This window comes from Talpa occidentalis, unplaced genomic scaffold (assembly GCF_014898055.3).
Source record: "Talpa occidentalis isolate TD23 unplaced genomic scaffold, MPIMG_talOcc4v2.1 talOcc4.8, whole genome shotgun sequence".
Classification (NCBI taxonomy): Eukaryota; Metazoa; Chordata; class Mammalia; order Eulipotyphla; family Talpidae; genus Talpa; species Talpa occidentalis.
The window spans coordinates 94,802,047-94,824,458 of NW_023605194.1; the positions used below are offsets into that span (position 1 = coordinate 94,802,047).

At 42.0% G+C, this 22,412-nt stretch overlaps 1 protein-coding gene and 1 pseudogene across 4 annotated transcripts in view; both read left to right on the plus strand.

Moving 5' to 3' along the window:
* The first annotated feature begins 3,459 nt into the window (after positions 1 to 3,459).
* The window catches only part of PIWIL2 (piwi like RNA-mediated gene silencing 2), a 45,285-nt gene continuing 26,332 nt past the window's right edge, over positions 3,460 to 22,412 (plus strand). For 3 of the 4 annotated variants that reach the window (XM_037496474.2, XM_037496476.2, XM_054690192.1), the window contains exons 1-10: positions 3,460 to 3,541; positions 4,586 to 4,813; positions 6,176 to 6,263; positions 6,405 to 6,543; positions 7,033 to 7,245; positions 8,165 to 8,275; positions 11,180 to 11,297; positions 11,754 to 11,878; positions 13,028 to 13,108; positions 13,413 to 13,526. In XM_037496474.2, the coding sequence (XP_037352371.1) occupies positions 4,622 to 4,813; positions 6,176 to 6,263; positions 6,405 to 6,543; positions 7,033 to 7,245; positions 8,165 to 8,275; positions 11,180 to 11,297; positions 11,754 to 11,878; positions 13,028 to 13,108; positions 13,413 to 13,526 (1,181 nt within the window). In that variant the 5' untranslated portion in view covers positions 3,460 to 3,541; positions 4,586 to 4,621. Of the gene's footprint in view, positions 3,542 to 3,779; positions 4,182 to 4,585; positions 4,814 to 6,175; positions 6,264 to 6,404; positions 6,544 to 7,032; positions 7,246 to 8,164; positions 8,276 to 11,179; positions 11,298 to 11,753; positions 11,879 to 13,027; positions 13,109 to 13,412; positions 13,527 to 22,412 lie in introns of those variants that run through there. The other variant, XM_037496475.2, reaches the window with a different exon arrangement.
* LOC119234080 (F-box only protein 8-like) lies at positions 15,284 to 16,531 on the plus strand (annotated as a pseudogene).

Here is a 22,412-nt window from a genome sequence, read left to right on the forward strand (position 1 = left end):
CAATTCTATATTAAACCAACAGTTCCCAACCTATGTCCCAAGGCACCAAGTGTGTCCAGCAGGCAAGCCCATGGAGCACTTAAATATTTTAAGTGCTACAGACACTAAACATCTATAGAATACTGCAGATTACTAGTCCAAGACAGATCACAGTTTTAACATTAGAATCACTGGAGTAAGTAGTAAACTCTGAGCCCATGAATCACATTCTCAGTGAACTTTTTACAGACTGCACCCCCATCTCCACGTTGAGATCTCAGGTGTCAAGGATTACAACTCCCAGCATGCCATGAATCTGACTTCCTGAATGGAGGGTCGCTGGGAACTAGGGCTAAAATTAGGTAGCCACGTTTGGCTTATAACTAAAGACGTGGGCTTGAGCACTCTTGCTTTTCTGACTTTCAACTTATGCCCTGGTGTCTCAGTTCAGAAGGTGTTACTGGTAGGACATGTGAACCAATTCTCTCTCTTTGTGCTCCCTTTTCTCATAAACCTGTTTTTCCCTCTGTGTGTCTGCTTCTGGCTCTTAAATGTGTGAGTGAGGACTCACCCCGCTTCCCCCTAGGGCTACTCTGTGACAGATTGTTGTATTTTTGGTAATGCCGTATCTTTGCAAAGTTGGCTTTTCTGCAGTTGCTGTGATAAAAAGCGAGTGCTGTGTGAATATTAGAGTGAAACAGGAAATGAGTGTGGCAGAATCTGATTCTGAGGTTTGAGAAGTTGTACAGCATCCAGGATATCCCATTAGCAAATAATGACTATTTAAAAATTGAATAATAATGTTATTTTTTTCTTCCAATTTATGTGTTTCATATTTTCAAATGACTACTAAGTTGTGACAATGTAAGTAAGTATTAAGATATTTGGACCTGATAAATTAATAAAAGGAATTGTTAGGCATTTCTTTTACCCTGAGTTGCTGTGAAAAAAATTACTGAGACACTAGGAGTACAATTAATTAAATTTTATAAAAATAACTTTGTCCCTGTTGTACTTGTCTGGTTGTAACAAACAGCCAATTCATAGGTATTGGGATGGGACACAGAGGGACAGTAGGACTTAAGCACCTGGGAGGAATCACTTCAGTGCTGGGGGGCATGAGAAAGGGGACAGTCTAGTAGGACTGCCTCTGGAGCTTCCTCACAAAGGAAGGCACCGTGGTTCTCCCCAGCTATTGTCAGCCCTTTAAATTGAATTGATGCTGAGTCTTCCATCCCCTGCAGAAGTCTGACCTAGATTTAAGCACCATTCTCCCTAATCTCAGCTGGGAATCTATTGGAAACAGCAGGGATGAGTCTCATTCCTTCACCTTCCATACAAACTCCCCTCAGCCCCACAGCCTGTCGTCCTCTTACCCATTCCCCCAGCCATTGCTCAGCCAATCCAGTGAGTGGATGAGTGCCACTTGGCTGGCCGTGTGGACAAACAGAGCTAGTGGTTCCTCCAAAAACAGGGATTAGACTCCACTGTTTGAAATGTATTAGGAAACCTCAGGGTTACATTCCTGCCTGGAGAACACATTGGAGACACTGTCAACCCGTGCGCCCACTCCAACTCTGCTGATGCAAGGACATACTGGGAACCCAACAATTGTAAACCACATTCCCCATCTCACCCCCAGGAGCACCGTGAGCATCCCCCCTGGGAATAGAAGGCAGGCACTAACTTGCCTTCCTCCCCAAATCCTAGGGAGGAACTTGCACTGTCGGTTGGTAATGAGGCCTGAGGGGAACACCGCCAGGAGATCCGGTGACCCTTGGTCAACCTCACCATTCTCTTCAAAATGAGGCTGCCTTTTTTTTTTTCTTTTTAAAGATTTATTTTATTTATTTATGCATACAAGAACAGGGTCTAGGCCAGAGGTGGGGTTGGGCGGGGCGGTGGTGAGAGGATAAACCAGAGACAGAGTGGGGAACAGAACAGGCAGATCGACTGAAATACACTGCTGAGGGGAGCAGCAGGCAAGACAGGAGAGGTCTGCTGCGCCATGTGGTCCAGCTCTCTGGCCAGGAATCGAATTCATGCTTCAGTGGCTGCCATAGCTTCATAGTGCTAAGACTTAACCCTGCCTGGCTACATTTCATGCAGAGCACTTGTGTACCTCTACATCATCAACCAAGGTCAGTCAGAGCTTGAATCCAATCACCTCAGAAAACCTGGAGTTAGGGAAAAATGAGGTCATTTGCCAAAATGGTTAAAAGAGGGGTAGAAATATTTACTTGGGTGAAAATATTCTGTAATTGCAGAACTAACTACAAAACTTTATATAGGGCCTCCCTCGTGGCACAAAGGGTTGAGCTCTCCCCTGTGAAGCTGTCCACAGCTTCTGCAGTGCAGGTTCGATTCCCAGCCAGACAGGGAAAAAACCCACATGGTGTAGCAGACCTCTCCTGTCTCGCCTGCTGCTCCCCTCAGCAGTGTTTTCCGCCCATATGCCTGTTCTGCTCCCCAATCTGTCTCTGGTGAATTCTCTCACCCTCTGTCGCCTCTGACGTATACCCCAGTTCTTGTATAAATAAAGAAATCTTAAAAAAAAAAAACTATTAAAAAAAAACTTTATATAATTTGATAAAGCTCTTCTTGGCACACACATTCAGGGATCAATAAATAATAACTATAACAACAATTATGGTAGGCAATCTTCTTATCCTGTACCAAGTCTTTTGTTCCACTCTGCCTCATTATGTAGTACTTCACATCCATCATCTCGTTAGTGTATGTACATCTCCATACAACCCGACGAATTCATAAATTTATTCCTATTTTATATGTATGGAGATTGAGGCGCAGAGATCATAAACAGGCGTTTGAAAGTAAACTCAAGCTTACTTCTTCCGATTCACCACCTATACCCTCTGTCGATTTCAACATGAGCCTGTACATCAAATCTGTTCGCGGAGTTACCCACAGAAAGGAGGTAAAAGATCTAAAACTTAAAAATATAACACATTTGTGGGCCTCCCTGGTGGCGCAAGGGGTTGAGAAGCAACCTATGAAGCTGTCCACAGCCACTGCAGCACGAGTTCAATCCCCGGCCAGGAAGCTACACATGGCAAGGAAGACCTCGCCTGACTCGCCCACTGCTCCCCTCAGCAGTGCATGTCACTCAGTCTGTCTGTTCTGCTCCCCACTCTGTCCCTGGTGAATCCTCTCACCCCCCACACCTCTGGCCTGTACCCCAGTTCTTGTATGCATAAATAAATAAATCTTTAAAAAAATAAAAAAATAAAAACAAAAACTAAAACACATTTGAGCGCTTAGATTCACCGCCGACTTCTGGACCTGCATTTCGTGAACCCCTTTGGGTTAACGTTCTGCTAAAGCGAGGCTGCTAGAAAGGGAGAGGGTCTTTTTGCAGCCCAACCAATGAGATGGCTGGGTATTGTGAGTGGCAGGTCTTTTGGCCAATGGGTTGAGCCCCTGAGGCCCCGCGAGAGGACAGGAAATTGGGGCCTGGAGCATGTGGGCCCTCTGGCGTGGCGGGTGCGTCGAGCGCTGAGTTCTCCCGGGGCCCGCGGAGCCGGCGAGGGCTGGAGCCCTGGTGAGCGGCTGCGAGGCGGGATGGAAGGCCGGGAGGCCGCGGGGACGCCGCTGCAGGCCAGGCGGGCCTGTGCTCGACGACACGCGCTGGCCAGAGGCTCTTCCCCGGCCGCCCCGTCCCCTCCCCCTCCCCGGCGCGAGGGCCCGTGGGTCGTTATTTGAGGCTGGGTGTGGGGGTCGCGCCCGGCCTCGAGAGGGCGGGAAAGTCGGGGCCGAGGAGGGCGGGGGCGCGCGCACCCACACGGGGCTGCGTGGGAATGGTATTTGCCTGGAAATACTGGGTAGGATCCCCCGCAAAGCTGTTGGCTTTGGGAAAGGTACTTTTTCCGCGGGGAGGAGGCGGGGAGGGCTGGCTTTGGCGCCCTGGGTTAGGCCCCAGGCGCAGGCCCAGCCCGGAGAAGCAGAAGCGGGCAGAAGAGGCCTAGCCCGGCCGCGACCCTTCCCTGTTGGACCTAAGAGCCAGCCAGCTCTGCTGAAGTCACCAAGAGAGCAGCTCCCCATGAAGGGAGGGCCTCCTGGAGGCGGTGCCCGGCTGTAGAAGAGATGATGGAGGTGCGGAGGGTGTGGTGGTGTAGTGCCCTCTCGGTTTGTGCAGATTAGGCAACTGATACTATTTTGGATTCTTCAAGGGCGTTGGAAAGGTATGAGCTGAGTCCTAAGGGGTTAAGCAATTATTATTATTTTTTTAAAGATTTATTTGTTTGTTTATGCATACAAGCACTGGGTACAGTCAGAAGCGCGGGAGGGTGAGAGACTTCACCAGAGCCAGAGCGGGGAGCAGAGCAGGCAGAAGGACCGAAGTACACTGCTGAGGGGAGCAGCGGGCGGCAGGAGAGGTCTGTGCACCATGTGGCATGTGGGACCCTCCTCCGGGGGCCGGGGAGCAGCCGGGGATCTAACCGGAGGTGCAGAGGCTGTGGGCAGCTTCGCAACCCAGTGCTCAACCATTAAAATGTAAACGATTTTTAATGCTCTGTGAGGAAAAGAGTTGGGAATCTCTAACCTTTATAAAATGTTGACATTTATCATTCTGGTAATTATCCAGAAAAGGATCGATACCGGTGTCCTCTACAGCCTGTCAATGGATCCTGTCCGACCACCCTTCAGGGGTACTTCTCCTGTGCATCCTACTCACTGTGTTCGGATGCCAGGCTCTTGGCCACACACTCCTAAACCTTTGGACTCAACTTTCGGCAGGGCGGGACCTGCAGGTCGAGGCTATGTATTTGGAAAGCCAGAGGAACCAAGCCCACAGTGTGGGCCAGCACAAAGGGTAAGGCCAAGTCAGAATGCATAGCAGCATCATGCAGCTTATCATCAGAGCAGATAATTTCAGAGTGCTTAGAAAATTCTGAGGCCCTCTATGAAAACAAGGGTTTTGGGTTTTTTGTTTGTTTCTTTAATAGTTGTTGCATCTTCTGAGCACGTTTTCAAATCCTAGTGTCTAGAAGAATGCCTCATAATGTGAGGTGAACTTGGGTAAATACCTTAGTATTTTAGCTTCAATAAATATGACTATAAATACATATATGAAGGATAGGTTTAAAGATACAGCCTCTTGCTCTTTTCTGAGTGTGTAGATTTTCACTCTGGGTTTGACTCTGCTATTAACAGCAACTCTGCCTGAGAGGTAATAATTGTTAGGGATGGTTCTTTTCAGAAGGTTCGTTACACAATCTTAAAGGAAAAAAAGATCAGCTATTGCTATTGCTCTGTGTACACTTGCATGTATGTGCTTTCTTAATCTCCTAATTATATAGTAATTTTAAGAATTGTATCTGTCTCTAATGAATACATCTCAAAGAATAAAGAGTTAGCAAATATAGAAAGAACCTAATAATGCAGTTGTGACAATTTAGAGTTCACAGTGTCAAATGTAATGTTTTGTAAAAAAAAATTTTTGACTGTGATCTTGTATTTTTATAAGATTATTTTGGCAGTGCTAATTGGTTTAATAGTGTTAAACTGCTACAGGAAAACAATACGTTTGTTGGAGGTTGTTTTTAAAAAACAAAACCTCTGATACCTTTAAATGATTCAGTTTTTTAAAAATGTATAAATCAAAAAATAATAACAGTACAAAACACAACAAAGCAAAAACGTACAATTATAAATCAGAGACATACTGCAGGGGAGGTGGAGGGAGAGGGATCAGAGGGAGGGAGGCAGGAGCACAGGGGACTGAGGTGATGGTGCACGGGTGCATTGGTGAAGAAAACTATGGGGACTACACCTGAGGGGGTGGAGGGAAGGAAATATTGTTTAAAAATGAACAATGATGTGAAAAAAAATAAAATTAACATTAAAAAATACATAAATCAGGATACTGTTCCTTCTTAGGTTGGGTGTACAGAAAGTAAACTAAAATAATAGAAAAGTTAATTCTGTTCCATTACATTCTTTTATGTGGTATATCAAATCATGGACTATAGCTATTTAGGTTTAATATAATGTGCTGTTTTTAAACTATAAGTATTTAAACACATTCTTATGAAATATCTTTATCTTTTATTCTTACAGCATTTACAGAGTATGGAGATGGTGTTTATTATTTACTGAGACTTTTGGAAAGCCATCATTGTTTTTGGGGTTTTAAACTACCTCTTAGAATAATTTTGTTCTTTGACTTTCATAGGAATCTGTAGGTTTGGTATCCATGTTCCGAGGACTGGGCCTTGAAACAGTGTCCCGGGCCCCTGTGAAAAAGGAAATGCCTCCTTTAGGTATGTGGAAAACAAACTTGAAAAAGTATAGTGCTATGTGTGATTGCTTTGTTCTTAATTTCATACAGTTTATCTTTAGAAAAATAACCACCTTGCAACATGTTCAACTCAGTTATAGCTGGGGTTTGGCCTTCCATTCAGGTAGAGGCATTTTAGGTCGAGGCTTGTCTACCAGTATGGTGTACAAGGACAAAGAAGAACCCTATCCCACTTTTCCGGATCCTTCAGTGTTGGCAGCTGGGGATAGCAAGATGGCAGAGGCATCCGTTGGTTGGAATCGGTGGGTAAAGTTGTCTTCTCAGGTAACCTTCAAATTCAGATGTAATATCTTTGTAAGTCCAAGGAGAAACTTAAAAGGGTTGCATCATCTCACAAACAGCGCATGGTTTTATATTAAAGAATGGTATTTTCCTAGCATAGTCAGCAACCACTGATCCCATCAGTCATTGGAAAAGGGTAAGTTGTTCTCCATTGAGCAGTTCACGGCTTGACTTGCCCTATTAAGAAGGTAACCCTGATTATAGTGGTTCCTTAACCTGGGCAACTCAAACGTCCACCCCAATTCTGATATGAAAGTTGGTGCTAAGAGTCAATATTGATAGCAATTGGTGTGTGAGTCATGTTGACACACAAGCTTTGGAGAGAATCCCAAGGGTGTGCTTTTTTGTCTCTTTTGCTGACTCCTCCAGGAAAAGAATATAGACTTGGGGGAATAATTTAGATGGGACATAGAGAGCAGTGTGCTTTGCCTCTCTTTTCAACATTTCAGAATGCTTGGGAGAGGGAATTCAAATGCATCTTTATTACCGTTGGGAAGAGCAGCTGGCGGTATAGGCAGGGGAGTATGCAAGGCTTCCGGAGCTCTAGGCTTGGCTTCACGTGATCCCACGCAGCTATCATCACCCCCACCGCCGCCCCCATCCTCACTGAACTCAGTGAATCGCTCTCCACTTGGAATTGGAACTGTAGAACACAAGGAAAAGTAAGTTAAGAATGCGGTCTTTTCTGCTTGGTAATGTGGGAGGGACCTTCACCTCGGACTGTAAACGCAATTTCTGTTGTATCTGAAGTCCCGATGGGGGTGATAAGTAGGTACTATGGGATGGTTTTGTTTTGTTTTTTGATTTTTTTGCCAGTGGGGAAAATGACAGAGGTAGAAAGTATGTACTAGAGAGTGGACTCAAAACTTCTCATTTACTTCCCAGTTCAGACTTAAAGATTCTTTGTCTTGTTGAAGATAAGGAAATCACTTATGAACAATATTGCAGTGGTTAATCTTTGTCTATTGAAATGATTCTTGTGTACTTAGACAGCTAACCTAGTTTATCTTCGTGATACTATTAGGACAAGTAGGGTGACCTTACATCTCTAATTAAGAGATTGTTAAGAATTTCTCTTCTAGCCTTTAAAAATTGTTTTTGTATGTCTTGATTTTTGGTTTGAATATCTATAGGCAACCTGGGCGAAAAATTACTTCCCCAATTTTTTTTTTTAAGATTTATTTATTTATACAAGAATCGGGGTACAGGTCAGAGGCGTGGGAGGTGAGCGAATTCACAGAGACAGAATTGGGAACAGAACAGGCAGATTGACCGAAGTACACTGCTGAGGGGAACAGCGGGCGAGGCAGGAGAGGTCTGCTATGCCATGTGGGTTTCTCCCTGGCCGGCTGGGAATTGAACCTGTGCTGCAGAGGCTGCAGACACCTTCACAGCACTGCGTTCAATCCGCTGCGCCACCAGGGAGGCCCCCCAATGTTCTTTAATTTTTTCTCCCCCCACCCCTTTATTTTTTTGGTAGAGTGGTGGGGTGGTTTTTTTTGTTTGTTTGTTTGTTTTGTGTGTGTGTGTGTTTGTTTTTAGTATATGTGTGTGCTTTCATTTTTTGCTTTTATTTTCTAGAGAGCTTTTTGTGAAACAAGGATCGAAAGGAACCCCTCAATCTTTGGGGTTGAATCTTATCAAAATACAGTGTCACAATGAAGCAGTTTATCAATATCATGTGACTTTCAGGTATACACAACTTTTTTTCTCTGTGTTCGCTTAGGGAGCGGTAATGAAATTGTTCCCCTGGAATACTAAATATTTTTCTGTTTAATTTCTGATGAACTTGCCCACACAATAACTCAGATCCTTGCAGTAAATTTATAGGTAACATAATTTTGATTTATATTACCAATTCATTCTTTAACTTAATAGGTAAAGGTTTATGCATGAGTTTAGAGCTAGGTTTACTAAGAAGTTAATAAAGTTTAAGTTCGGGGCCTTTTACTTAGATAATACCATTTCATGACCTTTTAACTTACTTTGTGTCTGTAATTTTGTATTCTCTTCTTAAAGAGAACCTCCTCTTCCCCACAACATCTGGGTCTTCTCTGCATGAGAAGATGATTTGATGATTCTCTATTGATAGTCTAGATTGAAAAAATGAGAAAATATTAACTAGGACTTGTCATAGTTTTTTTTTTTTTTTAAGATTTATTTTATTCATTCATACAAGCATTGGGTACAGTCAGAAGCGAGGGAGGGTGAGAGAATTCACTAGAGCCAGAGCGGGGAGCAGAACAGGCAGACTGACGAAATACACTGCTGAGGGGAGCAGCGGGCGGCAAGAGAGGTCTGTGCACCATGTGGGACCGTCGCCTGACAGCTGGGGATCGAACCTGCGCTGCAGAGGCTGCAGGCAGCTTCACAACCCAGCGCTCAACCACTGCGCCACCGGGGAGGCCCAATAGTTTTTTTAAAATTAAGAATTCATGTTAGTTTGTGTTGTCTTTAAAATATCAGGAGAGTCATTAGCTGGAATTGTGAAAATGAATGTTTTGGAATATATGTGAAGAAAATAGGAAGATGGAAGACTGAACTTTTTTTTTTTTTTAATAGAGGCAAGTTTTATTTATTTATTTGTTGGTTTGGTTTTTGTTTATACATGCACTGGGTACAGTCAGAAGCGCGGGAGGGTGAGAGAATTCACCAGAGCCAGAGCGGGGAGCAGAGCAGGCAGAAGGACCGAAGTACACTGCTGAGGGGAGCAGCGGGCGGCAGGAGAGGTCTGTGCGCCGTGTGGGACCCTCCTCCGGTGGCCGGGGAGCAGCCAGGGATCGAACCGGCGGTGCAGAGGCTGCGGGCAGCTTCGCAACCCAGCGCTCAACTCCTGCGCCACCAGGGAGGCCCGGAAGACTGAACTTTTGAAGGACAGTTACTATTTGGTATAGGAGGAAGAACTGAGTGTAAGAGAGAAGAAAAGAAATGGGGAAAATACCCTGGAGACAGCTTATAAAGACCATAGGAAGGGTCTACTTGAATAAGGAGTCGGTGATTGACTTGGGCAACAGGGAAAAGATTGAATTTGCTGGGCGATTTAGCAGCTTTATTAGAGATTCAAATAACAAGAACCTAGGCCATGAAAATTAGCCAGTGAACTGGCTTCTCATTTTAAAAGTATGTAAGAAGAATGAGAAATGGAATGCTATAAAAAGGGTGGCAGGGTTACTTTAGAGGTTTTCAGGAGGCACAAAAGCAGAGTTGAGCACATATGACTGCTGAAGAGAAAGAGCCAGCAAAGGGTGAAATTGAACCCCCGAGAGGGGAGGAGTGGGAATAAGCCTGTCTTGGAACCTAAGGGACGAAGATGAGTTTTAACTAGAGTCTAGAACCTTTTCTCAGGAAATGCATTGACAAATGTTAATCCCCACAGCGTGGAGCTACACTCTGGTGATCCTGTAGATTCATCATACTACAAGAAGGAGTGCTATAAAGATAAGGTTCAATATTGTGTTTAGGGCATAATGCCATGTATATATTTATGAGTTTTTTTAGGACATTTAAAAATGTGAGGTTAGTGTGAGAGGTTTGGGGACAGCTATATTGGATTGCCACTTCATCTTTTTTTTTTTTAACCTTCATATTCTTGAACATACTTGCTTTTTTAGCTTTGGATTTGTTTAAAGTTTGGAGGTGTAGAAAGAACAAGGTTGTATGTTACTGTGTACGTAATGGGACAGTCATTGTACAAAGCAACTATTTCAGAGCTCTAAGATTTTTTTAAATATTTCTAAAAGATTTATTGTTTATGCATACAAGAACTGGGGGTACAGGTCAGAGGTGCGGAGGGTGAGAGGATTCACCAGAGACAGAGCGGGGAACAGAACAGGCAGACTGACTGAAATACACAACTTCGAGGAGCAGCAGGCGAGACAGGAGAGGTCTGCTACACCAGGTGGGTGCCTCCTTGGCCAGCTGGTGATCGAACTTGTGCTGCAGAGGCTGCAGACAGCTTCACAGTGCTGTACCTAACCCCTTGTGCCACCAGGGAGGCCCCCAGAGCTCTAAGATTTGTGACAGCAAGTCAATAAAAGGTTGAAATTGCCATGAATGAAAAAAGGTTAGGGCAAAAAATTTTTTTTAAATATTTTTAAAAATAAGCATGTGTCTCTGCAGACTCTTGATCAGAAGTTGACAAACTACAGGTGGCCTACAGATCAAATCTGGCCCATTGCCTGCTCTGTAATTCAGTTTTGGGGGAACTCGTTGGTTTGCATATCTGTGGTACTTTTGTGCTGTATCAACTGAGTTGAGTAGTTGCAGCAGAAACATTATGTCCTATAAAGCCTGAAATATTTGCTGTTTGGCTCTTTACAGAAAAAGTTTTCTCACCCTTTGGTCTCAAATCTGGATGAATGCATGCTGGATGAACGTAAGGCAGTGTCTGCGGGTGGTAGCATTACGAGTTTTTCTTTTCTATGAGCAAGTATCCTTGGGTCATTCTCTTTTAGTCAGATGTATTTGAATTTTTAATATGGCCACTAGATGGAGCAGTAGTTACAAGTGACTGTTGCTCCAAGCAGACCTATCACAGTTGCAGAAAAGACTGCCGTTTGAATCAGATTGACATGAAATCTTACTGTTATTTTCCAGCCCCAATGTGGAGTGCAAAAGCATGAGGTTTGGCATGTTGAAGGACCATCAGACTGTCACCGGAAATGTCACTGCTTTTGATGGATCCATTCTATATCTGCCTATTAAGCTTCAACAAGTGAGACCAAATAGGAAATGTACTTTGGGGTGAAACCTAAGTGTTTTCTGGTGCTTTGAGTGGTGGGAAGTCATAGGTTTATGGAACACTTGAGTTGTACATTCCTGTTCTTAGAGGTAAGGCAGACTTCTTTATAACAGAGAAATGATAAACTTTTACAGAAATCCCTTCTCACACAAAAGGAATGGTTAGAAGCCTTTGACCTCAGTGATCAAATTAAAGAATGATTTAAGATTTCAAGTTTAAGAGATTGACTGCTAGTTCTCCATTGGGTTTCTCTTGCCAGGTCCTTTCTTAAATCCTAGCTGTCTTGCTGTGATGTTGCCCATTGCAGGCAGTAAAGTGAGTGTTTAGGATATTGTAGCCTTCTCTAGAGCACAGTTGGAGTTGATTAGGACTTGGAGGGTTTTTTCACTTGCACATACTTCTTTTTACTTACATGTATTTATTTGTTAGGTCCTTGAGTTAAAAAGTCAAAGAAAAACTGATGGTGCCGAGATCAGCATTAAGATTCAATTGACAAAAACCCTGGAGCCCTGTTCTGACTTGTGCATTCCCTTCTACAATGTTGTTTTCCGCCGGTGAGGACATAGCTGGAGTCTTTTTCTTTTACTTTGGTCTTGTAACGATGCTCTTCAAGAAGCTTGGATGATAGTACACTACAGTGCGTATATAGATCAGCTTGGAAACAGTTAATGAATGATGATATTGGGGCTGACTTACTCAAAAGTTATTTCAAGTGACTGGTCAGATTTGGGTGTAGGAAAGTAGATTTGGAGGTAGCTAGGTAGAGGGATGAGTCCCTTTGGGTTCATACAGGAACTTTGAAAACAGAAGTAAATAGTGCATAATTAATCATGTTAGCACCCAACGCCACTTAAGAGGTAGTGTGTGCAAAGATTTTTGCTGAACGTGTGTTTTTTCCCAGTCTCTTATATTTATGGATTTCAGATAGCTCATAATTTTTAAACCTCTTTTAAGACTCCCTGATTTTGGTAAAATTTACTCCCAAATTACCACTTTTTAATGAAATATGGAAGCTAATTTCCACTGAATTCCTCAATTGCCAGGAAGAAATATATCTTACTATGCCAAACTGACATTCACAAACTTAGAAGTGGATTCTTGCATTCTTTTTAGATGCATTCTTTTTTAAAAGATTTATTTATTTATTTATTTATACAAGCACTGGGTATAGTCAGAAGCGCAGGAGGGTGAGATAACTCACCAGAGTCAGAGCGGAGAGCAGAACAGGCAGAGGGACCGAAGTAAACTGCTGAGGGGGGCAGCGGGCAGCAGGAGAGGTCTGCGTGCCATGCGGGACCCTCCTCTGGTGGCCGGGGAGCAGCCGGGGATCGAACCGGTGCTGCAGAGGCTGTGGGCAGCTTCGCAACCCAGCATTCAACCGCTGCACCACCGGGGAGGCCCATTAGATGCATTCTTTTTACAATGGGGAAGCGTAATGTAAAGTGACCCTAGAAAATGAACTAGATTTTTGATTACCAATTAAGTAGGAAAAACTGCAGTCAGTTGCATGTTACCCCAAGATGAATGCTTTTGGTGATTTTTTTTTTTTTTTTTGTCAAGAGTATTCTCAGCATAAATCTATGTTCTGCAAAGAACACCAACATTTCTGACACTTTATATCTCCAAAGGAAAATGTAGCTAAGAGGAATAGAGCTTACTTAAAATAATTTTTTTTGTACTGAAAATCTTGCTCCTTATTTTAGGGTAATGAAACTTTTAGATATGAAGCTGGTGGGGAGAAACTTCTATGACCCTACAAGTGCCATGGTACTACAGCAACACAGGTAAGTGTTGTTTTCCTCCTCCCTACTTTTGAATGTTCTAGAAATAATTTTCATTGAAATCACCTTATTTAGGACAAAAATTGCAGTAGTGTTTTAAGATAGTGAATGGAGTTTATCGGGTAAATGTCTTCCATAGTTTAGTTTTTCAGTAAGTTCATAATGATCTTGATTTGTTTTCTGGCACTTTCTCATTGTTGTGTTTTGCTGAAATGGGGAGTATCTGCAAATAGTATTATTTCAAGAAGGCATAGACATGTCTGAGATTCTTTCAGAACCCTAATGTAAAGCCCACCTATCTCTTCAGATTGCAGATCTGGCCAGGCTATGCAGCCAGCATCCGGAGGACAGATGGAGGTCTTTTCCTGCTAGCTGATGTCTCCCATAAGGTCATTCGGAATGATTCTGTGCTGGATGTCATGTGAGTGAATGGTGCCATCTACCTTTAACAAGCTAATAGTTTTCTAAAATGTTCAGTAGTAGTTGTTAATAAATACTGTTCTGTTTGAGCTTTAAATTGTAGAACAGATTAAGGATACTGAATGGATATGCTCTGTTTCTTAGGTCCTACCAAGATCGGCATCTCAACAAAGATTATACTACACTTTGACTGGGGTTGAATTGTATTTAAGTCTCTGATTAAGAGATTTGGCTTAATATACAAGCATCTTGAGTTTTTGCTTAAGTGTGTTTCCATAGTAAATATTTCATATAGTAAATACAGATGTGTATCATTTGTATTGGTTGCATGAAATCCCATGTTACGCACCTCTCATTCTTTCTTAGGCTCTGTATTTAGAAGTGGAATTAATGAAAGGACTAAGCATATTAAAGACTTTAAACAAATATGTAATATTTCTTTAATATATTTAATATATTTAAATGTGTTGACATATTATCCTCTGGAAGACTTATTAAGTCTATTTTCCCTCCAGCTATATACAACTGCTGGATGTATTCAGCCTTACAAATCTTTGCTTATCTGATAAATTCATTCATTCAACATTTATTTCTTGTGCTCCAGTTGTGTTTCAGTCTTGGGACATACAGTTAACAAAACAAAGATCCCTTTGCTCATGGAGTTTACTTTGTTGTCAGATGAGATAAAAAATAAATAATAGACATGTTAAGTAATTTGTACAGTAAGCTAGAAAGCTGTGAAAAAAAGACAACACAGAACACAGGGTAGGAGAGATCAGCAGTACTACGGTGGGGTGGGGTTGGAGAGCCACTTACAACTGATATGCCATGGCTTCCCCTCCCTGCCATCAGACTTATTTCCCATGCTGGCAGGTAAAACTATCATTCTCAGTGACCAAAAGATCTGCATCACCCCAAGCTAGAAGGTGACAAACTCACGCAGTTCTTACCAGAAACTTGAAAAGTTGGTAAATAGTAAATGCTTCTTAATTTATTATTTACTTTTGGTCAATTTCCAGTGTCCTGAAATGGTTGTTTTTTTTTTATTTTGTTTGTTTGTTTTAATGATTTATTTTTTATTTATACAATAGCTGTGGTACAAGCCAGAGGCAAGGGAGGGTAAGAGGATTCACCAGAGACAGAGCAGGGAAAAGAACGGGCAGACAGACTGAAAGCACTGCTGTGGGGAGCAGCAGGCGTGACAGGAGAGGTCTGTTGCGCCATGTGGGAATCTCCCTGGCTGGCTGGGAATCGAACCTGTGCTGCAGAAGTAGAGGACAGCTTCACAGCACTATGCTCAACTCACTGCACCACCGGGGAGGCCCTGAAATGGTTGTTTTTAACAATTTTGCTCAATTTTATGGTTTTTCTTTTTTTTAAGATTTATTTATACAAGAACTGGGGTACAGACCAGAGCACAGGAGGGTGAAAGAATTCACCAGAGACAGAGCAGGGAGCAGAACAGGCAGATGAACCGAAAACACTGCTGAGGGAAGCAGTGGGCAAGACAGGAGAGGTCTGCCACGCCATGTGGGTATCTCCCTGGCCAGTCGGGAATCGAACCCGCACTGCAGAGGCTGCAGACAGCTTCGCAGTGCTGCGCTCAACCCACTGTGCCACCAGGGAGGCCCAGTTTTTTGTTTTATTTTTACAGGGCGAATCTCCAACATTTTACACTGCAAAAGCCAGAAGGTCTTAATTTTTTTTTTTTAATTTAAAGTTTTGATTTTGTTTGTGCTTGAGTTGCACTGAGTTCAAATGGATCTAGTGCTGTTTCTGGTAGTCTTGCCTCCATCACCTCCAGCGGCCTGAACAAGTAAAGTTTGAAGTGGCTCCTCCACGGCCTGGGCACCAGTTCTTAGCTGAGCCATTTTCTTGTTGGCAAAAGCCTCAGTTCAGAGGCCAGTTCATCTCAGTGGTGGAGAGCATTGGAGGTGGCTCATGCTTGCAGATAGGTCGGCAGTGGAGAGCAGCCAGAAACAAGCCGCTAAATCAAGAAAATTATAGTGAACCAGGCTACCTCAGGAGAGCAGAGCAAAACAGCTGCCAGCAGTATTTCTAATACCAGTCAGAGTAAACAGATCCATGGAGGTATTAATATATATCATCATTTAAAGGCAAGGAGATCTAAGCCGAAGAGATTCATTAATTTAGAAATATTGCCTCCTGATCTGTAAGCTTTACCGTCTTGTCCTTCTTGAATGTAGCTGACCTCTGCTTAGCTTCGTGTGTTTGGCAGGACCTCGCTAACCTTGTTTGTTTTAATGATTTATTTTTTATTTATACAATAGCTGTGGTACAAGCCAGAGGCAAGGGAGGGTAAGAGGATTCACCAGAGACAGAGCAGGGAAAAGAACGGGCAGACAGACTGAAAGCACTGCTGTGGGGAGCAGCAGGATTGTGTAAAACCACTTGGGGTCACTGTTCTATATACAATAAGAACCCACTCTAGGATTTTCTTTGAGCAAATTGTGTTTGCAGGTGGAGTGAAGGCAGCCTCACCTTTAATATTAATCCAGATGAGGGAGTGAACTGCTTTGTGTCAAAGGGTATCCTAGATGACTCAAAGGAAATAGTTAAGTTTGTCTTCTGTACAAGAACACTGAATTAGAATATACTAAGAGTCTATCTTGATGAAAGGAGAGATGTCTTGGATGACCTCATAACATTGCATAATTTTATTTTTTTTCATTGAATAATTTTAGAAATCAATTCTTGTCCAATGCACTGAGAAAATTTTTTCATTACATCCATGTCCCTGAAGAGCATGGGGAGTGTTTTTGAAACTCTTGCAACAAAGTTTTCACATAGCTTCCTGATTTAATAAGAGAACTTGGACTTAGTCCTGATGCTCTCCATATACTGTGCTACTCTGTAGTTCTACTTTCCACTGACTTCTCTGGCCCTTGTGAAGAATAAAATGTCAAAAGGGAATTTATCTGAAATACTTAATACACTGCCCAAAACATTAGTGGATATTGTAGGGCATCTTTATTGGCCATGTGACTACATAAAAACACAATTGCTAGATGGGCCTCCCCGGTGGCGCAGCGGTTGAGCGCTAGGCTGCGAAGCTGCCCACAGCCTCTGCAGCGCTGGTTCCATCCCCGGCCACCAGCGAGGGTCCCACATGGCGCGCAGACCTCTCCTGCTGTGCCCATTGCTCCCCTCAGCAGTGTAATTCGGTCCTTCTGCCTGTTCTGCTCCCCACTCTGGCTCTGGTAAATTCTCTCACCCTTCCGTGCTTCTGGCTGTACCCAGTGCTTGTATAAATAAATCTTAAAAAAAAAAAAAAAACCCACAATTGCTAGTACTTCAATTTTTATCCTCAAACTGAAGCTACCCAAGGATTTACTTAGTCGATATGGGGGTTATATTACTCCTGTTATCCTAGCCTCTCTATACAATCAAGCTTGAGTGTACAACCTTTTTATCCTTTTACCCCCTACTTTCTTTTTTAATAATTTCCTTGGGGAGCTAAATAATTTTCCAGGCTTTTTCTTAATTTTGCTTATCATGTTTTGCCCGAAGCAGATTCATTATCTGAAACAACCATTTAAGAATGTTAAACTGACATTATACTCCGAAAGGTAGTAAGTTTGTAAAGCATAAGATTTTCTTGAAAAACTTTTTAAACAATATGATGTAATGTGTACATGTTTAAAGAGATTTATAGTGGTTATTTTATTGTAAAGATTTTAACCAAAGTCTATCCTTTTTCACTCAAAAAAAATAAAGTTTTGTTTTTAAGGTACAACTAACAAAACATAAATTCACCATTTTTAAGTATACATTTCACTGGTTTTTCGTATACACACAAACCAAAGCATATAACATATGGTGAAAACTAAGGTCACTTCTAATTCCAGAATATTTTCATCATCCCAGAAGAAATCCGTTACTTGTTACCCCTACTTACATTTGAAATGCAGATATTTCAGAGCTTTCAGGTTTGGATTCTTTTTCATTAACTTGCCAACTGGGTTTTTATCTGTTTCAGTTGGATCCAACTCTTTCTGCAGCTTAGTTATTTTCTTTTATTTCTTTGATATTTCTCTTCTGTAAATTATTGATATTTTTATGTCTTGGACTTATTGTCTCTGTCTGGTATTCCTTATTTCTATTATACCAATCTCTTTATTTCCTCTGAGTACTGAAATGATTTTTTAAACATGCCTCTTACTTCATAATTTTTTTCTAGACCGAGGTTTGCAGCCTCATTATTTTAGACAATGGATTTACTGAAATTTCACAAAGTTTGCAGTAATGATTTATTTTCCCTTAAAACAACTTCTCTGAAATTATTGTCCTTTAATATATTCAGTAGTCTTTTGAATATCTTTAAATGAAGAATTTGAGATTTATGATATTTTCTATTCTGTATTCTTTTCTAGAATTAGATGATATAGTATTGGGTTTATTTTCCCTCTCTTGCCTCATAATGTTTGTATTTATGTTTTCATTATCATTATGTCATTTTTTTATTTTTAAAAGGTTATGAAAATTTTTTTAAATTTGTAGAATAGTATAATCAACCCCTCATTCCCATTTTATAGATTTAGTAATTGTCAATTCATGAACAGTCTTTTTCATATATTCTACCATTTCCCCCCACCCAACTAAATTGAATTATTTTGACACTTATCCTGGCTATCTTATTTCTTTCCTAAATACTTCAGTATATATATCCCTTAAATTGACTCCTTTTTTTTAAACATAACCATAATGCCATTATTGCACTTAAGTTTTAAGTTCCTTATGTTCTGTGTTACCTTGATATATCCACAGGTTCTTCCTCTACCAGACTCTTCATAAATCAGAGTCAAGGCTAGCAAATTTCTTTTTGTTTTTTTTGAGATCTGAAATAACATGTATGAGAGTATTTTATTCTAAGACTCTCATTTTTATTAACATGGAAGAATATCTAAAATATATTAAATTTAGGGCCTCCCCAGTGGCGCAGAGGTTGAGCGCTGGGTTGCGAAGCTGCCCACAGCCTCTGCGGCGCCGGTTCGATCCCCGGCTGCTCCCCAGCCACCGGAGGAGGGTCCCACATGGCGCGCAGACCTCTCCTGCCGCCCGCTGCTCCCCTCAGCAGTGTACTTCGGTCCTTCTGCCTGCTCTGCTCCCCGCTCTGGCTCTGGTGAATTCTCTCACCCTCCCGTGCTTCTGACTGTACCCAGTGCATGTATAAACAAAACAAACAAATAAATAAATATAAATAAACATGCCTCTATAAAATTAAAAAAAATTAAAAATAAATAAATAAAATATATTAAATTTAAAAATGAGTTATAAAACATTATGCATTTAAAAATTAGGTGTTCACAAATTTCAGAAAAGCTGGGGAAATATAGGTATCTATCAGGAATGGACTGCAAGTAATGTTTAGTTTCTTTGTTTTATAATTGTATTTTTTTAAAGATTTATTTATTTATGCATACAGGAACTGGGGTTCAAAGGTGTGGGGGGTGAGAGGAGTCACCAGAGACAGAGCGGGGAACAGAACAGGCAGAATGACTGAAATACACTGCTGAGGGGAGCAGCAGGCGAGTCAGGAGAGGTCTGCTGCGCCATGTGGCCAAGGATTGAACTCATCCTGCAGTGGCTGCAGGTAGCTTCATAGGTTGTATCCTAACTCCTTGAGCCACCAGGAGGCCCCTGTAATTGTATTTTTTTTTTTTTTTTTTAATAGAGGCATGCTTTATTTATTTATTTATTTGTTTGTTTGTTTTGTTTATACAAGCACTGGGTACAGTCAGAAGCGCGGGAGGGTGAGAGAATTCACCAGAGCCAGAGCGGGGAGCAGAGCAGGCAGAAGGGCCGAAGTACACTGCTGAGGGGAGCAGCAGGCGGCAGGAGAGGTCTGCGCGCCATGTGGGACCCTCCTCCAGTGGCCGGGGAGCAGCCGGGGATCGAACCGGCGCCACAGAGGCTGCGGGCAGCTTCGCAACCCAGTGCTCAACCGCTACGCCACCGGGGAGGCCCTGTAATTGTATTTTTATTTAACAATGATCATGTGACTTTTTTTTTTTTTTAAATATTTATTTATTTATTTATACAAGCACTGGGTACAGTCAGAAGCACGGGAGGGTGAGAGAATTCACCAGAGCCAGAGCGGGGAGCAGAGCAGGCAGAAGGACTGAAGTACACACTGCTGAGGGGAGCAGCGGGCGGCAGGAGAGGTCTGCGCACCATGCGGGACCCTTCTCCGGTGGTCTGGGAGCAGCCGGGGATCGAACTGGCGCCGCAGAGGCTGCAGGCAGCTTCGCAACCCAGTGCTCAACTGCTGCGCCACCAGGGAGGCCCGATCATGTGACATTTTTTAAGCAAAGCCAAAGAAAAGAAAAACAGTAATCCAGTAAGAAAATGGGCAAGCAATATGAACAGACAGTTCCCCAAAAGTTAATATGGAAGATAATTAAATACATGAAAAGATGTTCAATATCATAGCCATTAGGGAAGTGCAAGGTTAAAACTACACTGAGAGATCAGGAGACACCTATTGGAATTATTGAAATAAGGAATAATGAAAATATCAAATGCTAGTAAGGATGTGGAGAAGCTGTCCCTCATATTCTGTGGTTGGAAATGTGAAGTAGTTCAGCCACCCCAGAGAATTCTTTTTTTTTTTTTTTTTAAGATTTATTTATTTATTTATTTATTTATACAAGCACTGGGTACAGTCAGAAGCACGGGAGGGTGAGAGAATTCACCAGAGCCAGAGCGGGAAGCAGAGCAGGCAGAAGGACCGAAGTACACTGCTGAGGGGAGCAGCGGGCGGCAGGAGAGGTCTGCGCTCCATGTGGGACCCTCCTCCAGTGGCCGGGGAGCAGCCGGGGATTGAACCGGCGCTGCAGAGGCTGCGGGCAGCTTCGCAACCCAGCGCTCAACTGCTGCGCCACCAGGGAGGCCCCAATGGCACTTTTTAAAAAAATATTTTTGGGTTTTTTTTTTTAAGATTTATTTTATTTATACAAGAACCAGGGTACAGGCCAGATGTGCGGGAGGGTGAGAGGATTCACCAAAACAGAATGGAGAGAAGAACAGGCAGATTGGCTGAAATACATTGCTGAGGGGAACAGCAGGCGAGACAGAAACGGTCTGCTGCTCCATGTGGGTTGCTCCCGTGGCTGGTGGGGATTGAATCGGCACTGCAGAGGCTGTGGACAGCTTCACAGCATTGCGCTCAACCGCCTGCGCCACCAGGGAGATCCACCAATGGCACTTTTATATGCGTCGATGTACTTAACTTGACATCTTCCTCTGATTGAATAATTCTCCTGATAGTGTTTAATTTGGTTCCCTGTTATAAATGTCATATCATAATTTTAACACTTAAAGTTATTGGCAAGAAAATAAGTTAGTCATAGTGCATAACTGAGTCAAAAAACATTTTTGATAAGTTACATATATCTTAATTTGGTCAATTTTGAAAAAAAGTTTTGTATGCTGGCTTTTAAATTTTAAAAATGTGTACATTCAAAATTTTATTTTTGCTAATTTAAAAATTATGTTCTAATCATAGCATAAGATTGGCCGTTATGACCATTTTTAAGTGTCTAGTTCAGGGGTATTAAGAGCGCTCAGTATTATGCAGCCATCGCCACCATCTGGAGACATCCAGAACTTCTCCTCATCCCAGGAACACTGTACCCATTTACAATACTCCCAATGATGTTTGCTTTGGAATTGTTCTCATTTCAGAATTTATTGTGTACTTATTATAGAAATGTTTGAAAATACAAAGAAATCCAAAGACTAAAATAAGGTATCCATGATATCACCGCCCAGAAGAAGGCATTGACATTTGGTTTAGCTTTGTATTTTGGCTTTTTTTCAGTGAAAAATATATGACATATTTAAGCAAGTAGTATTTTGCCAAAACTCCGCTTATGTTTTTGGAAGTCAAAGTGAAATAGGTGCAATTAAAAATTATTTTTTGCGGTCCTTCCTGGTGGCGCACAAGGGATTAAGATGCAGCCTATGAAGCTATCCATAGCCACTGAAGTAGGAGTTCAATCCCTGGTCAGGGAGCTACCCACATTGCGCAGCAGACCTCTCCTGACTCGCCTGCTAGTCCCCTCAGCAGTGTATTTCAGTCATTCTGCCTGTTCTGTTCCCCACTTTGTCTCTGTGAATCCTCTCACCTCCCGTACCTCTGGCCTGTACCCCAGCTCTGTACCTCCCTCTTCTGTACCTTCCTGTACCTCCCTCTTCTGGTACAGAAGACACTAATTAGAGGAAGAGTCTTTGGTGAGAGAAGTTTACGTTTTTCTGAAAGTTCTGAAAATAAATTATAACTTGAAAGTTATTTAAATATGGATTCTATAATAGTGATTTCTTTTCACTTCAATTTAGTAATTATATGATACACATACAAAGATAGCTCACAATAATATACATAAACTGTCTTTATAGCCATCTCTCCACTGTATTCAAACTAGTAGATAGGAGAAAACCATATATTTATTTGGGTCTTGAGTTACTTCGATTCTAATATCCACTCACTTAACAACATCAGACACATACACTCACTGCGTTTGATATGTATTAAGAACTAATGACCACGATGATAATATTTGCAAACACAGATCTCTAAATTATCTGTGTTATACACAGTTTTGAATTCTTAATGTACATAGTGTCATTGAGTTTTCTCAGCAACATAATGAATTAGGTGCTTTTTCTGAACCCACTTTCACATAGGGAAACAGGCACAAGAAGCTAATTAACTTGCTCAAAAATCTCACAAGCTAGTAAGTGGCTGAGCCAGGTTCGATTGCAGCCATATGGCTTGAGGGTTTGTACTTAATGTTGAAGTGTTTGAAGTCTCTGACAGACTTTCATCACTTACAGGAGTCAAGACAGGTTCTGCAGGATACTA